This window comes from Priapulus caudatus, unplaced genomic scaffold (genome assembly GCF_000485595.1).
Source record: "Priapulus caudatus unplaced genomic scaffold, Priapulus_caudatus-5.0.1 Scaffold226, whole genome shotgun sequence".
Taxonomy (NCBI): domain Eukaryota; kingdom Metazoa; phylum Priapulida; class Priapulimorpha; order Priapulimorphida; family Priapulidae; genus Priapulus; species Priapulus caudatus.
Genome location: NW_014577287.1, coordinates 264,134 through 281,099, shown reverse-complemented (window position 1 = coordinate 281,099; position 16,966 = coordinate 264,134). Strand labels below are relative to the sequence as shown.

The 16,966-nt window shown below is 48.8% G+C and overlaps 4 protein-coding genes across 5 annotated transcripts in view; all 4 read right to left on the bottom strand.

The window, feature by feature from the left end:
- Positions 1 to 2,650, bottom strand: part of LOC106807622 — a 13,512-nt gene extending 10,862 nt beyond the window's left edge. Inside the window, exon 1 of the mRNA XM_014810016.1 lies at positions 2,431 to 2,650. The gene's annotated coding sequence lies outside the window, so the exon portion shown is untranslated. The remainder of the gene's footprint in view (positions 1 to 2,430) is intronic.
- Positions 2,651 to 5,156: 2,506 nt separating this feature from the next.
- Positions 5,157 to 7,651, bottom strand: LOC106807625. Of its 2 annotated transcripts, none has more exons than XM_014810019.1 (2): positions 6,272 to 7,651; positions 5,157 to 5,928 (listed from the first exon to the last, which is right to left on the bottom strand). In XM_014810019.1, the coding sequence occupies exons 1-2, from the start codon at positions 7,631 to 7,633 to the stop codon at positions 5,485 to 5,487; spliced, it is 1,806 nt and encodes a 601-aa protein (XP_014665505.1). In that variant the 5' UTR covers positions 7,634 to 7,651; the 3' UTR covers positions 5,157 to 5,484. The 2 variants fall into 2 exon arrangements, with proteins under 2 accessions (XP_014665505.1, XP_014665506.1); XM_014810020.1 differs by having other exon boundaries at positions 5,157 to 5,691; positions 6,350 to 7,651.
- LOC106807621 lies at positions 7,647 to 16,842 on the bottom strand. The gene is made up of 6 exons (XM_014810015.1): positions 16,801 to 16,842; positions 12,254 to 12,939; positions 9,980 to 10,067; positions 8,858 to 8,925; positions 7,898 to 8,599; positions 7,647 to 7,772 (listed from the first exon to the last, which is right to left on the bottom strand). The coding sequence occupies exons 2-6, from the start codon at positions 12,911 to 12,913 to the stop codon at positions 7,647 to 7,649; spliced, it is 1,644 nt and encodes a 547-aa protein (XP_014665501.1). The 5' UTR covers positions 12,914 to 12,939; positions 16,801 to 16,842.
- The window catches only part of LOC106807620 (melatonin receptor type 1A-like), an 11,838-nt gene continuing 7,855 nt past the window's right edge, over positions 12,984 to 16,966 (bottom strand). Inside the window, exon 4 of the mRNA XM_014810014.1 lies at positions 12,984 to 12,995. Coding sequence (XP_014665500.1) covers positions 12,984 to 12,995 — 12 coding nt within the window. The remainder of the gene's footprint in view (positions 12,996 to 16,966) is intronic.

Here is a 16,966-nt window from a genome sequence, read left to right as displayed (position 1 = left end):
AAACGCATGAAAATCCTAATTTAACTCCTGTGTTATTATCTACTCATATCATTTACGTCAACATGGTCAACAATTAATTCACTAAGCACTACATAGCTGTTGATTGTGAAAAAGTAAGAATACCAGAGTCGCTGTTGCGAGCTGTTTGGAAAAGCTCTTCCTTGATAACGTTCGTTATCAAGGACTCTGGACTCGAGGTCTCAAAATTGAGGCCCTCCATCACCACATCTGTTGTGGCTTCAAACGCCCAGAGCCTAATATCTTCCGTTGTCGTGTGTTGTTCCAACACCTGATGCAAAACAGGTAATTAACATCTAAAATTGCTTATAGTCAATGACATGGGAACAATGCCATTAAAGTACTTAGAAAGAACATATTTCTTCATACATGTTAAATAAGAAATTTGCTTAATTTACCTTTGCCACGTGTTCTTCAACTTGGGCAGCACCACTGACCATGCCGGCCAATCTCAGAAAAAAACTTTTTCCCTGATGGCCCCACAGGCACATCGACAGACTTGCATACATGCAGTTGTTGTGTGCAGCTATCGTTTTAAACGCTTTGTGCGTCTTGCGCAGTCGTGATGGTATGTAGGAAACATACCTGAAACATTGACATGCAATATTATTTTAATTAAAAAAACAAACTAATTATGTGCGGATTCTGAGTAATTCTCACTATTAGGCCTTTTTTTCTTCTCTTTTCCATCCATTAATATTGGTTGCAACGTTTATAACCTTTTATAACCTTATAACCTTTACCTTTATAACAATACAACTGCAATCATGGGTTTTCCAATTATTTGATTAGCTAGCGGATGTTGTTTACTGGAACTGCATGGTTACTTTGCTTGGAGTGAGATATTGTAGTCGCTGGATAAATTCTGTAGCCTCACATCCACAATAGCAAAAACAGTTCAGTCCTTTGTTAACTGTCTACAAATCCATCGAAGAGTAAGTGTCGGATAACCTTTTGACCCTCAAGAGGAGGGTTAAACAGTCCCTTCTGCTGACATGATTTCATGGTCCTTTCAATAAAGCCATAAAAATGCTAGGTCCCCGCTGAAACAAAAAAGTTTTTCAATCGCTCTATCAGACCATGTCGTCAGAAAATGTCTAAAATCTGCCCTGTGCCCATTGACCTTTGACCTGTGACCTCCAATTTCAGCACAGTGATGGCTTTTCCTACCATGATGCTATACACCGACTATCACGAGCCTAGGTCGAGCCGTTTAGATTTATGCCGCAATTCTGCATTTCCTCCCTATACCTTAAGTTAAGGAGTGAATGTTCCTCCTTCTTTTACACCTCTTGACCTTTGACCTTTGACCCCCAGCTTCGACATCCCAACTCGTTTTGACGATCCCCCCCAATGTGCCAAATATCGTGACCGTACATCGAGCGGTTAAGATTTGTGCCCAACTGTTGACGGACGGACGGACGGATGGACGGACGATCGTGCGATTCTACAAGCTGCATCTGACTATGTCAGATGAGCTAAAAATAAAATAAATGAAAATATATTATAAAAATAATAAAAATATATTATATAAATTACGTTGATTATGTTGGCGCATAATCAAATAGTGTTTGTGCTCTTACATTTAATCAAGCCATCGAAGTTTGAGATGAGTGCTAGGGGAGGCGTACCTGCATTATTGGCTATAGGGAAGGACATAAACAATGCAAATCGAGCACAAACTGGCATCCTAGAGAGGAACACCTGCTGCCACAATCAGGTGTTCCTGCCTGCCAGTCGATCACGTAAATTATTAATTTCTGTCGTTGACGTAAATTGCCTGCCGCAGACCAATCAGATTAATCTGCCAAATTAAAGTTGTTTACCTTTGTAATAACATAGCAGCAGATGTTTAGCTCTCTGTGATCCTGTTTCATCAGTAATCATCGTATTGAATTGGACACAATAACAGTCAATTATTTCCCATAGTATAAAGCTAAAGATGGGAACAGATGCCCATTCTCATGATTTGGGGAATTCATTAACTTAATTTCCCATATAATCTTACTTGTTTCACTGTGCCATACTGCATCTATACAGCAAGCTATAAATAAATGTCAATCAACTCACGGTATATGCCTATGTATCTACAAAGCTACACACTCCAGTCAATCGTTTATGGAAGAAATGCCACCGGACTGAAACAATGATGTACTGTATACGCTGTATATTTTGCGGTGGTTTAATTTTCGTGAATCTCGCGAACGCGTCCCCCGACTGCGAAAATAACAACACGCGAATAATTTATACCGAATAATACCGAATAACTCATAATTCACCGACCGCGAAATTAACCATTCCCGAAATTGTCCGTCAAGTCTGAAATCGCGAAAATATCTGTACATACGCGAAAAATATGGCGTATACAGTATATTCGCAGCACTTTTCAACCGATTAAAGTTTAACGACTACCTGTCTCCTCTCCCAGGCTGATATCCGTCTGCCGCTCCCTCCGCTGCCGGGACCCCCGTCGGTGAGACGCGCTGCCCGCTGCCGTCCTGCGCTCGGCCGCGTTCAACCTCGTGGCGGCGATCTACGGAAGCGTCTGCCGCCCCCTCCGCTGCCAGGATCACTGTCGGTGAGACGCGCCGCCCGCTGCCGTCCTGCGCTCGGCCGCGTTCAACCTCGTGGCGGCGATCTACGGAAGCATCTGCCGCTCCCTCCGCTGCCGGGACCACCGTCGGTGAGACGCGCCGCCCGCTGCCGTCCTGCGCTCGGCCGCGTTCAACCTCGTGGCGGCGATCTACGGAAGCGTCTGCATCGGCTTCTCGGTATTGCTCGCTGCCGCTGGACCGCTCCACGTCGCTCAGGCAGTAACCAGAACTGAAGCTCCGCGACTCGCCGCGGGCGGGCACCTGCAGTCGGGCGCGTGACTCCGGTCGCCGCGTTGCCCCAGACGACGGCCGCTTGTGTCCAGCCTGCCGCCTAACGTGCCCCGCGTCCTCGGTCGACGAGTCGACCTCCAGCCCGGTGTGTTCGCGCGACTCGACTCGCCGCATTGCCCCGGACGACGGCCGCTTGTGTCCAGCCTGCCGCCTAACGGGCCCCGCGTCCTCGGTCGACGAGTCGCGTTCAGTGTGTTCGCGCGACCGACCGGCGAGCGAAGTGTCGAGCGGGCGAGGCGTGAGTATCTGACTGTGCAGCTCCTCGAGATACTGGCTATGAGTCACCCTTCCCTGCCAAAAGGCTTCCTCATACGACTGCACACCCGGCGATACCTCGGGCGTTGCCGTGCGACGACCGCCGCTCGCGTCGACGCCTACACCTGCTGTCTGTCGCGACAGGGCCACGCTCTCCGTGGGGGCGGCGACACCTGCCCTCACTGTCTGCCGCGACAGTGCCACTCTCTCCGTGGGGGCGGCGACAACAGCCCCCACTGTCTGCCGCAACAGCGCCACTCTCTCCGTGGGGGCGGCGACGCCTGCCCTCACTGTCTGCCGCGACAGCGCCACTCTCTCCGTGGGGGCGGCGACACCTGCCCTCACTGTCTGCCGCGACAGCACCACTCTCTCCGTGGGAGCGACGACGCGCGATGTGGAGGCGTGAAGACGAGGCGGAGACAACAACGCGTCGATGCGGCGGGCGTGAGCAGCTAGCGTCGCACGAAGGCCGCCCGCCGAATCGTCGCCGCCTGTGCTCGTCGCAGCAGTGAACAGCGCCCCCTGGCTAGAGGAGGCAGCGCTTCTCGTGGCAAAGCTTATACCCTCGGGTTCCGATCGCCGTGTGTCACGGAAGATGTTGTCGGAGGCGCCCTCTGTCTGCATGAACGTCTGCCCTGCATACGCACCTGCCGTGTGTGGGCGACTAACAGCAGCCACTGCTGAGTACAGGGTACTGTGGACAGTCTCTCGTGCATGCATGGTAGCAGTGATGCCGCTGTCGACGGGAGACTCCCTCCCAGTATAAACACCGTAGATCCCACTTCTCCTGTTGCTATCCTCGGTAGCTTCCCTAGCGGCACCTATAATCGCTAAGTCACGGGTGCGGCCGGGCTTTCCCTGCGCGGTTTCATCTGCGATCACGTCAGCGTCGGCTCGTGCACGCAGGCTTGCGGACGCCGCGGCGCGCGCCATCCTCATTGCTCCCACGTCCCTCGACAACACCGAGTCGCCAGGGGGCGCCACCCCATACGCGGCGTCGGGCGTCTCGGCGCTCCGACGAGACGCGTCGTAGACACTCGATCGGTCAGACTCGGGCTCGCGCAAGTCATCATCGTCGTCGTGGGAACGGAGCGCGGGGCTGCTGCGCGCGGAGCCGCCACCGCTGCTGCTGCTCGTGTCCGTCACCACGACGACGTACTTGCGCTCGAGGTAAGCGGTCTTCGTGAGCAGGCGTCGCACGCGCTCCGTCAGAGACAGTCCGTCGACGGGCGAGTCAGAGCGCGGCGAGATGCGGGTGTACGCGATGCCTGCGCCTACTGCTGCGCCGTCGCTCCACAGGCGCAGGCCAATGTCGTCGTCCTCGCTGCGCTGAGCAGCTGCGAGGTCCTCGACCGCTTGATGTCCTCCGGTGCTCCGTGTCGAACCGTACGACGTGCCGTCGTCGCTTGAGCCGGGGTGGGCACGTACATCGGCTGCGGCGGCCCTGCGGTCGGCGCCGCGCCACGAAGCGACGCTCGCGTGCGTGGGGTCGCTCGCGTCGAACGACGACGACGACACGAGCAGCGTCGACCGCTCGTCGTAGATGTCAGACACGGGCAGCGAGAGCCGCCGCGCGTCCGCGTCCGTCGCGTCGCGTAGGGGGCGCCGCGTGGAAGACGAGTCGCGTAGGGGGCGCCGCGAGTCGGTCGCATCGCTTGAGCCGTCGGACTCGCCCGAGACGCCCGAGCCGTCCTCGCGGCTGTACTGAAGCTGACCCCCCGGGTGGACGTTGGCCGGCGCGGGGTGGGTCGTTATAGAGGGCGCCGCGCCGCTCTCCAGCTGTCGCGAGCCGCGCAGCCGGCCGCACGTGTCGCAGCGGTACTGCAGCTGCCCGCCGACGACGCACCAGTGTCCGACGCCGTCGGCTGGGGTCGCCCGCGGGTCACACTCTCCGGCAGTCGCCAGACGTCCGGCGGTCGTGGTTGCCGGCGGCGACGCCTCGTCCCACACCCGGCCGCAGCCGCGGCAGACGTACCGGGGCGGTGACCCCGGGGCGACCTCGCGAGCGTCATACACGGGGCAGGGGTGCGGCGAGTCCCCTCGCACGCCGTGGCACAGCTCGCAGCGATACTTCAGCTGGTCGTGCGACACGCACCAATGCACGACGTCCGGATCGGGCGACACTCGCGCGGGCGATTCTGTCGTCAACTCAGACTTGTTTGGGTTGCCGTCGGCGACGGTGCACGTGTGCGGCGACTTGCCGCGAACGCCGTGGCACATCTTACAGCGATACTTGAGCTGATCGGCTGAAACGCACCAGTGCACGACGTCCGAATCCGGGGACCCTTGAGATATACGTACTGCAGAGTCCGACTTCTGTGGGTTTTCAGGGTGAACGGGACAGGCGTGTGGGGACATACCGCGCACTCCCCCCACATTTCTCACAGTGATGCGTCTGCTGTTTCGCGGGGCCTCCATTACACCTCTCTTCTGTGGCCGATGCGGACATTTCCGTGCTGGACTCGGAGCTCTGTGGGTCGCCATCATGAATGGGACACGTGTGCGGAGACTTGCCACGGACGCCATGACAAACCTTACAGCGATACTTCAGCTGATCTTCCGACACACACCAATGCACGACATCTGAATCAGGGGACCCTTGGTTCATTTCTGCTCTTGCGGTAGAATCATACATCGGAGGGTTGTCAGAGTGAACAGGGCACGTATGCGGTGACCCACCGCGCATTCCACCACACTTCGTGCAACGAGATATCTGCTGTTTCGCGGGGCTTCCGTTAACAACCTCCTCTTCTGTGGCTGATGCGGACATTTCCGTGCTGGACTCGGAGCTTTCTGTGGGTCGCCCATCATGAATTGGCGACACGTGTGCGAAGTACTTGTCCACAGGACGCCTATGCACAAGACCTTTACAGCGATACTTCAGCTGATTTCCCGACACACCACCAAATGCCACGACATCTGAATCAGGGCACCCTTTGGTTCATTTCTGCTTGCTTTGCTGTAGAATCCATTGACATCGGAGGTTGTCAGAGTGAACAGGGACGTATGCGTGACCCACCGCGCATTCCACCACACTTCGTGCAAACGAGATATCTGTGTTTCGCGGGGCTTCTCTAACAACCTCACTCTTCTGTGCTAGATGCAGCGGACATTTCCGTGCTGGACTCGGAGCTCTGTGCGTCATGAATGGGACACGTATGCGGAGACTTGCCACGGACGCCATGACATACCTTACAGCGATACTTCAGCTGATCTTCCGACACACACCAATGTACGACATCTGAATCAGGGGACCCGCGAGCAACTCCCGCATTCGACGCCGATGTGCATTGGTCGGCATCGGGGCAGGTGTGTGGAGACGCGCCGCGCACGCCTCCGCACACCTCGCATCGTTGCCTCAACTCCTCGGCCGACACGCACCAGTGTGAGGCTTCTGCGTTGCGCAGCACGATGTCACGCGCCGGCGCCGCCGCCGCCGCCGCCGCGTGTGTGGCTACCCCTGCCGGCTGAGGCAACGTGGGCAGAGTCGTGTCCTGGTCGTTGGCCGACAGGCTGTACTCGATGCTCTCGTCGGTCGACATCTCGAGACGTGATGCGCCGGTGGCATTGTCTGCGGGGCGCGGCGACGGACGAAGGTACTGCGACAGGTCGGCATCATCGATCTCGGAGAGCCGGGGCGAGACAGACGGGGCGTACGTCGGACGGATGTTGCTGAGGCTGTGTGACTCGCGCGGGCCGAGACTGTGAGACTCGCGCGGGTTGAGACTGCGAGACTTGCGCGGTTTGAGGCTGCGAGACTCGGGCGGGTTGAGACTGCGAGACTCGCGCTGGGTGAGGCTGCGAGACTCACGCGGGCCGAGACTGTGAGACTCGCGCGGGCCGAGACTGTGAGACTCGCGCGGGCCGAGACTGTGAGACTCGCGTGGGCCGAGACTGCGAGACTCGCGTGGGTTGAGACTGCGAGACTCGCGCGGGTTGAGACTACGAGACTTTGAGACGGCGAACCCCTCTTCAGATGGCAAACCCTCTTCACGGCCACCCGACCGCACCCACACGTTGAGCACCTCCGATGGTGGCGAGCTCAGATAGCGTGAAATAACCACGGGCGATCCATCCGGTCCGGCATCCGTCTCGTCATACATCGTCGGCTCAATGACGTCAACGGAGGGCGGCGGCAGCGGCGACGGGCCGAGGTACTGGTCAAGGCTGCTGTCTCGCACGCCCGCCGCGCCGGCACCGCTCGAATCCTCTCCGTAATCGCGCGACACCTCTCCTCCGCTGTCGCTGAACGGCGCGGCGGTGGCTACGCGGGGCGACGGCTGCAGGTACTTCCGCAGGGGATCTTCGCTGTCGCTGCTCACGTTCCCCCTCACGCCGTTCACTCCCAAGCGGCCGCTGTCGCTACTCCCATCAGCGCTACTGCTCTGCGACGACGATAATCTGCTGCCACGGTAACGTCGACGTGGCAACGCGGACGGAGATGGCTGCAGGTAGCCATTCGACGCTAACCCCATTGTGCCGGCGTCCCTAGAGGCGCCCTCTGGTGGGTGGCGGCGGGCGCGCCCCCGCTCGCCGTCGGATGGATCGGCTTGGCGCGGCGACTCTGCCGTCGTCGCGGTCGTGAAGCTGGGCAGTGACCAGTCGGTCATCGTGCTGCGGTCGGTCAGCGGTGCGTCACTGCCGGCCGCGCGACGCCGCACGGCGGGGCGGCCCGACGACGACGCTTCGCTCAGCGTTGACGACGCGCGGTCGCCGTCACCAGAGGGCACCGCACTCGCACTGCCGTCGTCAGCGCTGCGTGACGCGCGCGTGCCTGTCCGGCTGCTGCTGCTTCCCACAAGATCGGACGCATCCTCACCCAGCAGCAGCGCCACGCGCACGGTCAGAGAGTCGACAGTGCCCACGGACGACGACGACGACTCCGCAGACAGGGGGCGCCGCGTGCGCCGCACAACCGTCTCGTCCGCCAAGGCCTCGCTCGTCGACGCGTGGTTGTTCCAGTCGCCATCCATCGCAGCTCCCTCTGGCGGTTGCTTGCGCGTTGCCACGGCCGCCATCGGCCATGCGGCAACCTCGCGCGACCTAGACACAAGTGCGTCGGCGAGTTCGCTGTGCGGCTTAGCGAGGTCCGCACTCGGCTTATCGGTCGGCGTCGCGTCCGACCGACGACTCGATCGGTCGGCGGAGTGGTAGCCGGACACGTTGCTCGCTACGGTCGCTCGCGGCGACGCGCGTGAAACGCCATTCTCGTCGCAGCGGGGAAATGCGCTGTCGTCGCCGAGGCTGGCCGGTGGCGCCCTTTCGGCCGTATTAACCTTCAGCGTCTCGCCACTTTGCGAGTGTACTGACCGGCGGCGATCTGGCTCTCCGTCCGACATACCAGGTGTTGTCTGCTCGTGGTCGTCATGTGATCGCGTGGATTCCTCCAGAGAGGGTCCTCCTAGAGTTGAAGCAGGGGCAGCTTGATCTGCTTGTTGCCTCTGTAACACGTATATCGCATGTGAGCACGGGTAAAATGAAAAGTCTGCGATGATAGAACAAACCAACTTGAACGGCACGAAGTTTTTGACCAGGCAGCTGCTCACAGACTAATAATTAATTCCAATATGAAAACAGAATTATCGATAAATAATCGAATTCAAAATGCAAGATAGGAATGAGGAGAAAGGATCTTTCCAACATGCCACCAACCATAACCACAACATCCTATGACTATGCTTCCTGTGACCATGCCTTACCTTATAAATATCTGCACGTGCTGCGTTACTGCTCTCAGACGAGAGTGATGCATCGTCAGATCTGTGATCTATAAACATACAGAACAGCATATGTGTAAAACAGCCAGTCTGTAATGACTGCCCATCACTGGTCCTTTCCTGCGACATTTCAACCGCCTGATTGGATAGGCTTTATGAATGGCCCCTTCGAATGGAAAGTGAAATTACACCACCATAACATAGCTCAATCTAATTACTCGTTGAATAAAATATCTGGCTGTTTTTGTATTTCCGTTTATCAATCATGGCAGAACAACCGTAGCATATATGCAACAATTTTCCATGTTTTTCTTTATGTTACGTGATCACAAAAGTCTACCTGCACCCAACCTAACATTTACTCATGTGAGTGGCCAAGCATATTACATGCCAGAAAGCTCTGGAAGACTAGCAACTTCGCTTGATAAACAGTAATTATCTGTTCTGCCTAGAAAAATCATACCAGTTTTTTATAAAACAAGTTAAGTGGCCTTTGCCAGAAGGCCAAGTCCAAGTCCCAGTTAAAAGGTTGATCTATATGAGATCATTCTCTAAATGAGAGCCAGAGCAAAGGGAACATGCACAAATTACAGACAGTAACTGTACTGGTTCACACATGCCTGCTAAAGGTGTTTCATTGTTAATTATTCATTAGATTTGCTAGGACAAAAGTAAATAACCAAGTTTCTTTCTAAATAACACCAATTGCTAACAAACCTATTGTATTTAACAATCAGCTCTTTGCTAGTTCCTCTTTAGCTGCCATTTTTTATGGTTACACTAGCTTTACTCTATACTTTATTGCTTAGCTGCATTCTAGCTTTGCACTATACTAACTCCATAGCTTGGCTGCATATTACTCTTAGAAATACCTGCATACTGGTTCTATGTCTACGGTCCCCTCTGTAGAATAGACACTTAACATTTCCATCAAGTGAGAGTTATATAGTGAAACCACCTTTATAGAAGATACATGTATACATGTATGAAGATGTATGTACATGTATGTCTGTAAAAGACACATTGGGAGTTGTCCTTAAGTTACCACTATTTACAGGTTTAACTGTATGTATACTATAGCAATGCTTTATCAGGTTTATCCACCTCTATACTCTTCTGATTCAGCAATTCCATGAGGAAGATTGTTTGTCAAACTCGCACTGTAACTGTTCTTGAAATCCACGTCCGATACCTGAAAAGTTTACAAAATAATAACAAGATTAGCACAAATTTGGTGGCAATGATAACTTTTAAAACACATGGAATGCACACTGCCTCTATGCCCAATTGGCACAATCTAAATCAGCTAACACCCAGAAAAGTAACACGATACATGCCGTTTGTTACACAAGCCTTTGAATCAGGGTAAAAAATACACGGGAGCGATGAGCGATTCGCTCTTCAAACCTCCGAAATAGCTCTCGTGAGACTCAAAATAGCTTCCGTAAAATTTTTGACGAGAGCTATTTTTTCCACAGACTTTTGAAAAAGAGCTCCCGTGAAAAAAAGTACTTTTTTCCCTGCTTTGAATGTGATCAATGCACTCTGTGTCCACCTGTATACGCAGGTACGTCCAAATAACGGTCACACAAAACACCTGTACCGACGACCCCTCGCCCGCGAGCTGTGAACTTCACCTACTGCAGCTGTTGCACCTGCCTTTGTTCGGACGCAAATCGGACAGCCTGCAACCCTCCAACTTCACGGTCCGCGACCACGTTATATGACGCTACGTGTAAATTGCTCTTGCTAGCATGAATCATGGAGAACAGTACGCAGTGAGGAGTGGGGTGGGGGGTCTACACACGCAGGATGTGCAAAATGCGCAAGTGCACATTAATCATTAATTATCACTCACATCAAATATTCATTGACACACTTTACAACGTACATGGATTTAATTACATATTTGTCTACCGCATAGCCACATGCTTTTCATATATATAAAGGAAATCGAAGAGAAGCAGGGTTTACACCTATCCACTAATCACATAATTCACTAATTACTCCACTGCAAATCTATGCTTCCATATCTGTCCTGGATTACCTACTTATTTAACAACTTCTCCAATTTGATTAATATCAAATCTTAAAACTGCACAATGATTCATATATATATATATATATTTAGCTAGAATGCACTACTTACATTTTTACTATACTTTTACGTTAAATATGTGTTCAGGAAGACCTGCCAAATATATAACATTTTAAAAGTTACACTTATGCTGTTCAAAGTAATGTATATATTCAATAGGAATGACTACATGCGAATTCCTTGAGTTTTTTGCCCTTTTGTTCTGCTTTCACAATTCAGATAATATCGGAAGAACTTTTGCTATTAATACTAGGAAACAATTAAAGTGTCGGTATGATTGATAAGTTGAAAAACTGCTAAATACTTTGACGTGCATAGGTCTGTAATATTATATACTGACTCATCTACACTTGTCACTTGTTATTCCTGTAAGGTTGATTGATAAAACTTATGCTGCAAACATGGACTCGGAGTGTCTACAGATTTGCAGTACAGAGTTAAATTAATTCAGCACAAAACGTATCAGGGTGCACATGCAAGGGTACTGAATACTGATCGTTCCTGGGTCAGTAGCTCCACAACATAGTATTAGGAATGCATGTGGTTTGTTGATTGCCACTTTTAGGTAGTTATGTAAATAGCAATGTAGGAGATGGTTTAACAAGATTTTTAAATGCATATTGTAAATTAACATGGGTGACATGGGACTAAATAATAAAAGTGATCACATTATTAACAATTATATGCTCAATAAAATAATTATCAGTCATTTTTCAGCCTCAGAGATTTGCACTGCCTCAAAAAAGCAATCAAATAATTCTACGGAACATTACACATGTGAACACACGCACGCACGAATGCACGCACGCCCACGTGCACGCACGCATGCACACGCACACGCACACGCACACACACACATATACGTGACTTCTAGCCTTTTTACATTAAAATAGAAACTGTTTTAAAAATAATAGCATTTGTCACTCTCTTGGTTTTAGTAACTCGGGATCCAGGGAGTTAGCCACTATGTATATCGTAGTAGAGTACAGTAGGCAGCTATAAACATTTTGCTGCACATACCATGATCACACATCATATACCCTGCAAATAACATAGTACTGTAGTAAGATTATGTTGCCAGTAGGGCACCCAAAATTTTTTTATTATTATCCACATGTTAACCTTGAATTCTGGTAGGTAAGCCCTTTGAAAATAGGTCAATTGTAAGCATTTGTGACTTGTATTTGTAGCCATGATGGGTTGATGCAAACAATAAATCATGTGTGCATGCGTGCGTACATGCGTGTGAATGTATATATAAGTGTGAACTTTTTTTTTACCTGCTGAGGATCCGACAGCTGCAAATCTTTGCCACATCGAGTAGTAATGGATTGTGGAACATCATCTTGCTCTCCAATCGAGTGCTCAGTGGGCAGTTGTTCACTGCTATGGTGATAGTACTGCTGTGCACTCTGTTCAAAGGTAGGGTGTTCCAAATACAGTGTTGCATGCTGGGAGACAGACTGCTCCATGTCCAGCAACTGATGGGCAGTCGTATCAAAGCTCGTGTGCGAAAGTTGTATAGTGGGGTGCTGCGAGGCATCAGCTACGCTCACTAGTCTATCGCTGGGTTGTAAGGCTTTTGCGAAATTGAGCAACTTCTTGCTATTTTGATGTTCCGCCCATTCAGAGAGTTCTACATCACTGTGTCGAAATGCAATAAAATGAAGTTCCTGTTGAGATGCAGTGTCCTCTACATTCTCGTTTGTTGCTAATCCAAGCTCGGCTTGCTTTGATGACGTCGGTGATATAGCTGCTATCATTACTTCCTGATCTTCATGTAAGATAGAAGATAGATCTCCTAGTTGTAATACAGAGCTTGTGCCATTCACAGCCTTGGCTCTATTCTGATGAACAGTGCTGCTGAGTGGATGCAACACCGATGATCTCCACTCTATATTAGTTGAGTCACTGCCAGTACCAGCTTGCCGCTCCATCATGTATTAGCAACTTGTTATTGACACTTCTACCAAATACAAAGCATCAATTAGCTGAAGTATACAACAAGGGCTACCACTGCCACTGCAAAATGCAATACAGAAATGACAGCACTTGGCTATTTCAATACACAAGCTAACTTGACAAATAATTTTATAATACATAACTAATTAGTCATACATTATGTCATTATATGCGTGATGCAGCCATTTAAAAATTTAGAAGATAGCACACATGCTACCAGATAATATCAGAGGCTACATTTTCATTTGTGGCTAAGATATAACGTTGTCATTCACATTGATCCTTCTACATCTATTTCTGCCAAATCCTGACTGCCTTCCCCATACTGAAGCTTATGTCCAAGACGGACATAATCATTATTATTAATATTATATTATATTTATTTATTATATTATTACGGACATTCAGTGTGATTCACGTCATAATTAATGATTAAGGTTATAAATACGCGAACACTATTACTCTTCGTATTAGTATTACTAGTATTATTAGTTTATTAGTATTATAGTTACTAGCCATACCCGTCCATCCCCGTTAGGTGGTCAAAACTAAAAATAAATAAATAAATAAAAAAATGGAAAATATTAACACATATAAGATCCGATAGGTGGCGTCGTGTTTTCGTGTTGTTGTGACGTTGCGATGCAAAAATGTCCCACTATTTTAATGTTTTTGAACGTGGAATGTGGAAAAAATGAAACTGGGAAAAAAAATAGCCGATGCAACGTGTCATGATCTGTAGATTGTTCCGACCAAGTTTGGAGAGAAGCCGTTGAGCGGTGCTTTTCAAGCACACATTTTCGTTATGCACAGGCGGGATCTACAATTATTGCAATCCCGAGCATATAATGATCTGAAATCACATATAGTTTATGTACACACGCATATATACTAAGTACTACATGACTATAGTACCGGTAATAAACTGAAGAATGTTTATAAGAAGACATGTGTTGATCTCTAAAGTTAATTGCTGATACTAGTGATGGGAATCGGCTGGAATTTCATAATCGATTATCGGTTTCCCTTAACCGATCGATAATCGATTATAATCGGATAATCGTTTAATAATAGCATAGATTTAATTTAATCTTACTTTGTACTATACAATTATACATAGCAATTCAATATTATCATGTTTTATGATCATGTATTAACTCTGTGAAGGTTGCTGTATGTATATCAATGTCTGTTCCTATACAGTATTTAATTAATTTCAAAAAGAATGGTTTAAATGCCGTTATTAAACACATTAAAAGTTTTAAACAAACATGATCAAGCAGTCCTTGTGTTTTGGAAAAGGCAGGCGAGTGAAAAATCAACACCTTGGCTTGCCGAGGTGTGTGATTTGCATCCGAGTGCCCACAGGGCACGAGGCAAACTAGGGGGTTTCGGGGAAATATGGTGTGATGCGATGTATGCATGCTATACGGCTATTTGGGTCTCGTATGCGAGATAACTTTGCGCATAAAATATAATTCAAGTCTGCATATAAAGCGCACATGCGCGTGTCGTTTCTGTTCTAGTTTCTGTTTGTGTTCGTGGACGGTTAGCATTCGTCATTGGTCCAGGCATTGTAGGGCGGCTGGCTGGAATAAATCGATATCATAACACAGCGCAGCTCTGGATACGTACGTATCAGTGTTCGAAATATAGTTAATGACCCTCGACCTTGACCTTCGGATGGAAATGGCTCAGAATCAATAGGGTCTCTCGCCCCCATAAAGATGCAGCTGTGGACCAAGTTTGAAGTTTCTACCTCTTACGGTTGCAAAGATACCGAGAGGACAGACACACAGCATACACCCGTCCGCCACATACACGAAACGCGAAACGGCCACGAAAACAATTCTCCTCGCGACACTGCGTGGCGGAGGATAACTACTTGTACTTCGTCGGTAGACGTGTTTCGTCTGTAGGCTCTGTATTGTGTTATTCTTAAAAGCACAAGGACTGACAAGACTTGTGCTCTACTTGTCATATCAATTCACGACATCGTGAGTACAGTTCCTTGTTTGTTTGTTTTGGTATTTCCGATAATCGATTATTTGTTTTCATAATCGATTATCGAATTTGAAACTATAATCGATCGATTTTCGATTATAATCGATCATCGGGACATCACTAGCTGATACTGTACCAGAAACGATCGTCTGCTGCTCGGCCATTGTGAGCGCCATTGTTTAAATGTCCGCTCAAGCGTTTGATCGAGATCATCCTAGACATTACAAGTTCAAAGTTACAAAGTTCATCATGTCAATTCTGAATTATTTTTTGAAAGCGACCAAGGTATGTAAAATTGTTAAAATCAATGTAATATTAATTATAAATATAGAATACGGCATTCCGTAACGGAAAACAAAAATTTGACATGTAAATTGGCAGATGCCGAAATAATTATGCCTATACTGAAGTATAAATATATATTTGTTAGAGTTTTGAAAAGTATTTTTAAGCTCTAAAAAAGCATATTGGTGTCTTAAATTTTAAAAATTTATTGTGGGAGGACCCCCAAACCCCCCTTTGACGAGGGGGGAAACCCCCCCTAGAGCTCCCCCACAGGGCGCCGTGCGGGCGTGCGGTCACAGGCACTTGGAACGTCTCAATAAAAAAAAAAAGGTAAATAACACGAAATGTATTAATACCAGTCTTAAAGCCGCAATCTGCGCATCCAAAAGCTAATTTCTCCAGTACTAGACTAGCAAATACTTCGTGTCATGCATAATCACACTACCTTATGACAAAATAAACTCTAGTTCCTCCCATTTTCACTGCGCGTTTGCTTAAAACCTACAAGAAAGAGGTGCGAAATCTGGCAATCTGGCGCCAACGCCGAATTGTTTGCCAAACAATTTAGCCCCGAATCGATTAGGGGATGTCACATGGGGTTTTTTTTGCTACGGGTTGCACCCGCTGTACGGTTGCTTGGCAGAGCAACGCGAACGTGTCAACAACATTGGAGAATTTGAACAACATTGGAGGTATTTTCAAATACCTTTTATAAGACAACGTGCAGTGAAATAGGAGGAACTAGAGTTTATTTTGTCATAAGGTAGTATGATTATACATGACACGAAGTATTTGCTAGTCTAGTACTGGAGAAATTAGCGTTTAATGTTTCTCTACTCTATTTCGCCTATAATCACCTGTAAATGCTCATCTGCAACACACAAGTACACCGCACGCCCGCCCTGTGCACAAACAACATGAATAAGAGAGCCATATCCTCCCTCTCTATATATATATATATAGATCTCTTCTCTCTTATTCATGTCGTTTGTGCACAAGGCGGGCGTGCGGTGTACTTGTGTGTTGCAGATGAGCATTTGACCGGCATTTACATGTGATTATAGGCGAAATAGAGTAGAAAAACATTAAGACTTTGGTAGTAAATACATTTCGTGTTTATTTACCTTTTTTTTTATTGAGACGCCAAGTTCCTGTGCGTGCGGTGTACTTGTTGTGTGTTGCAGATGAGCTTTTGACCGGCATTTACAGGTGATTATAGGCGAAATAGAGTAGAGAAACTTTGTAGTAAATACATTTCGTGTTTATTTACCTTCTTTTTTTATTGAGACGTTCCAAGTGCTTGTGGAGGGGGCGGTTTGACAATGTAACTTAATTGTTAATGTTATTGTTATTGTCAATATAATATTAATATTGTCATTATTGAGTCTGACATTGACATTGTTACTGTATTTTATGAACAAATCAGTAAGTTACATTACCCATATTAGATGTGTACGACGAAGATTCTAGACTACACACTAAGACAAGTCAACCAGACAGTCTAAGTACTTAATGTAGCATTTGTTGACAGGTTTAGCATATGTTGACAACAAATAAAGCAGAAAAAAGTTTCTACCAATGTTTAAACTTCGGCGCCATGTTAGAAAATCAGCGCCATCTATAAAACGGAAAAGTCTGCTTCGCGGCGCAGGGCCGCAACAGAGGCGTGTTCAGGAGAGCGAACGCTCGCTAGCGCTCGCTAGCGTTCGCCTTCTGAACTATGGGGCGCCAAGTGTCGCATG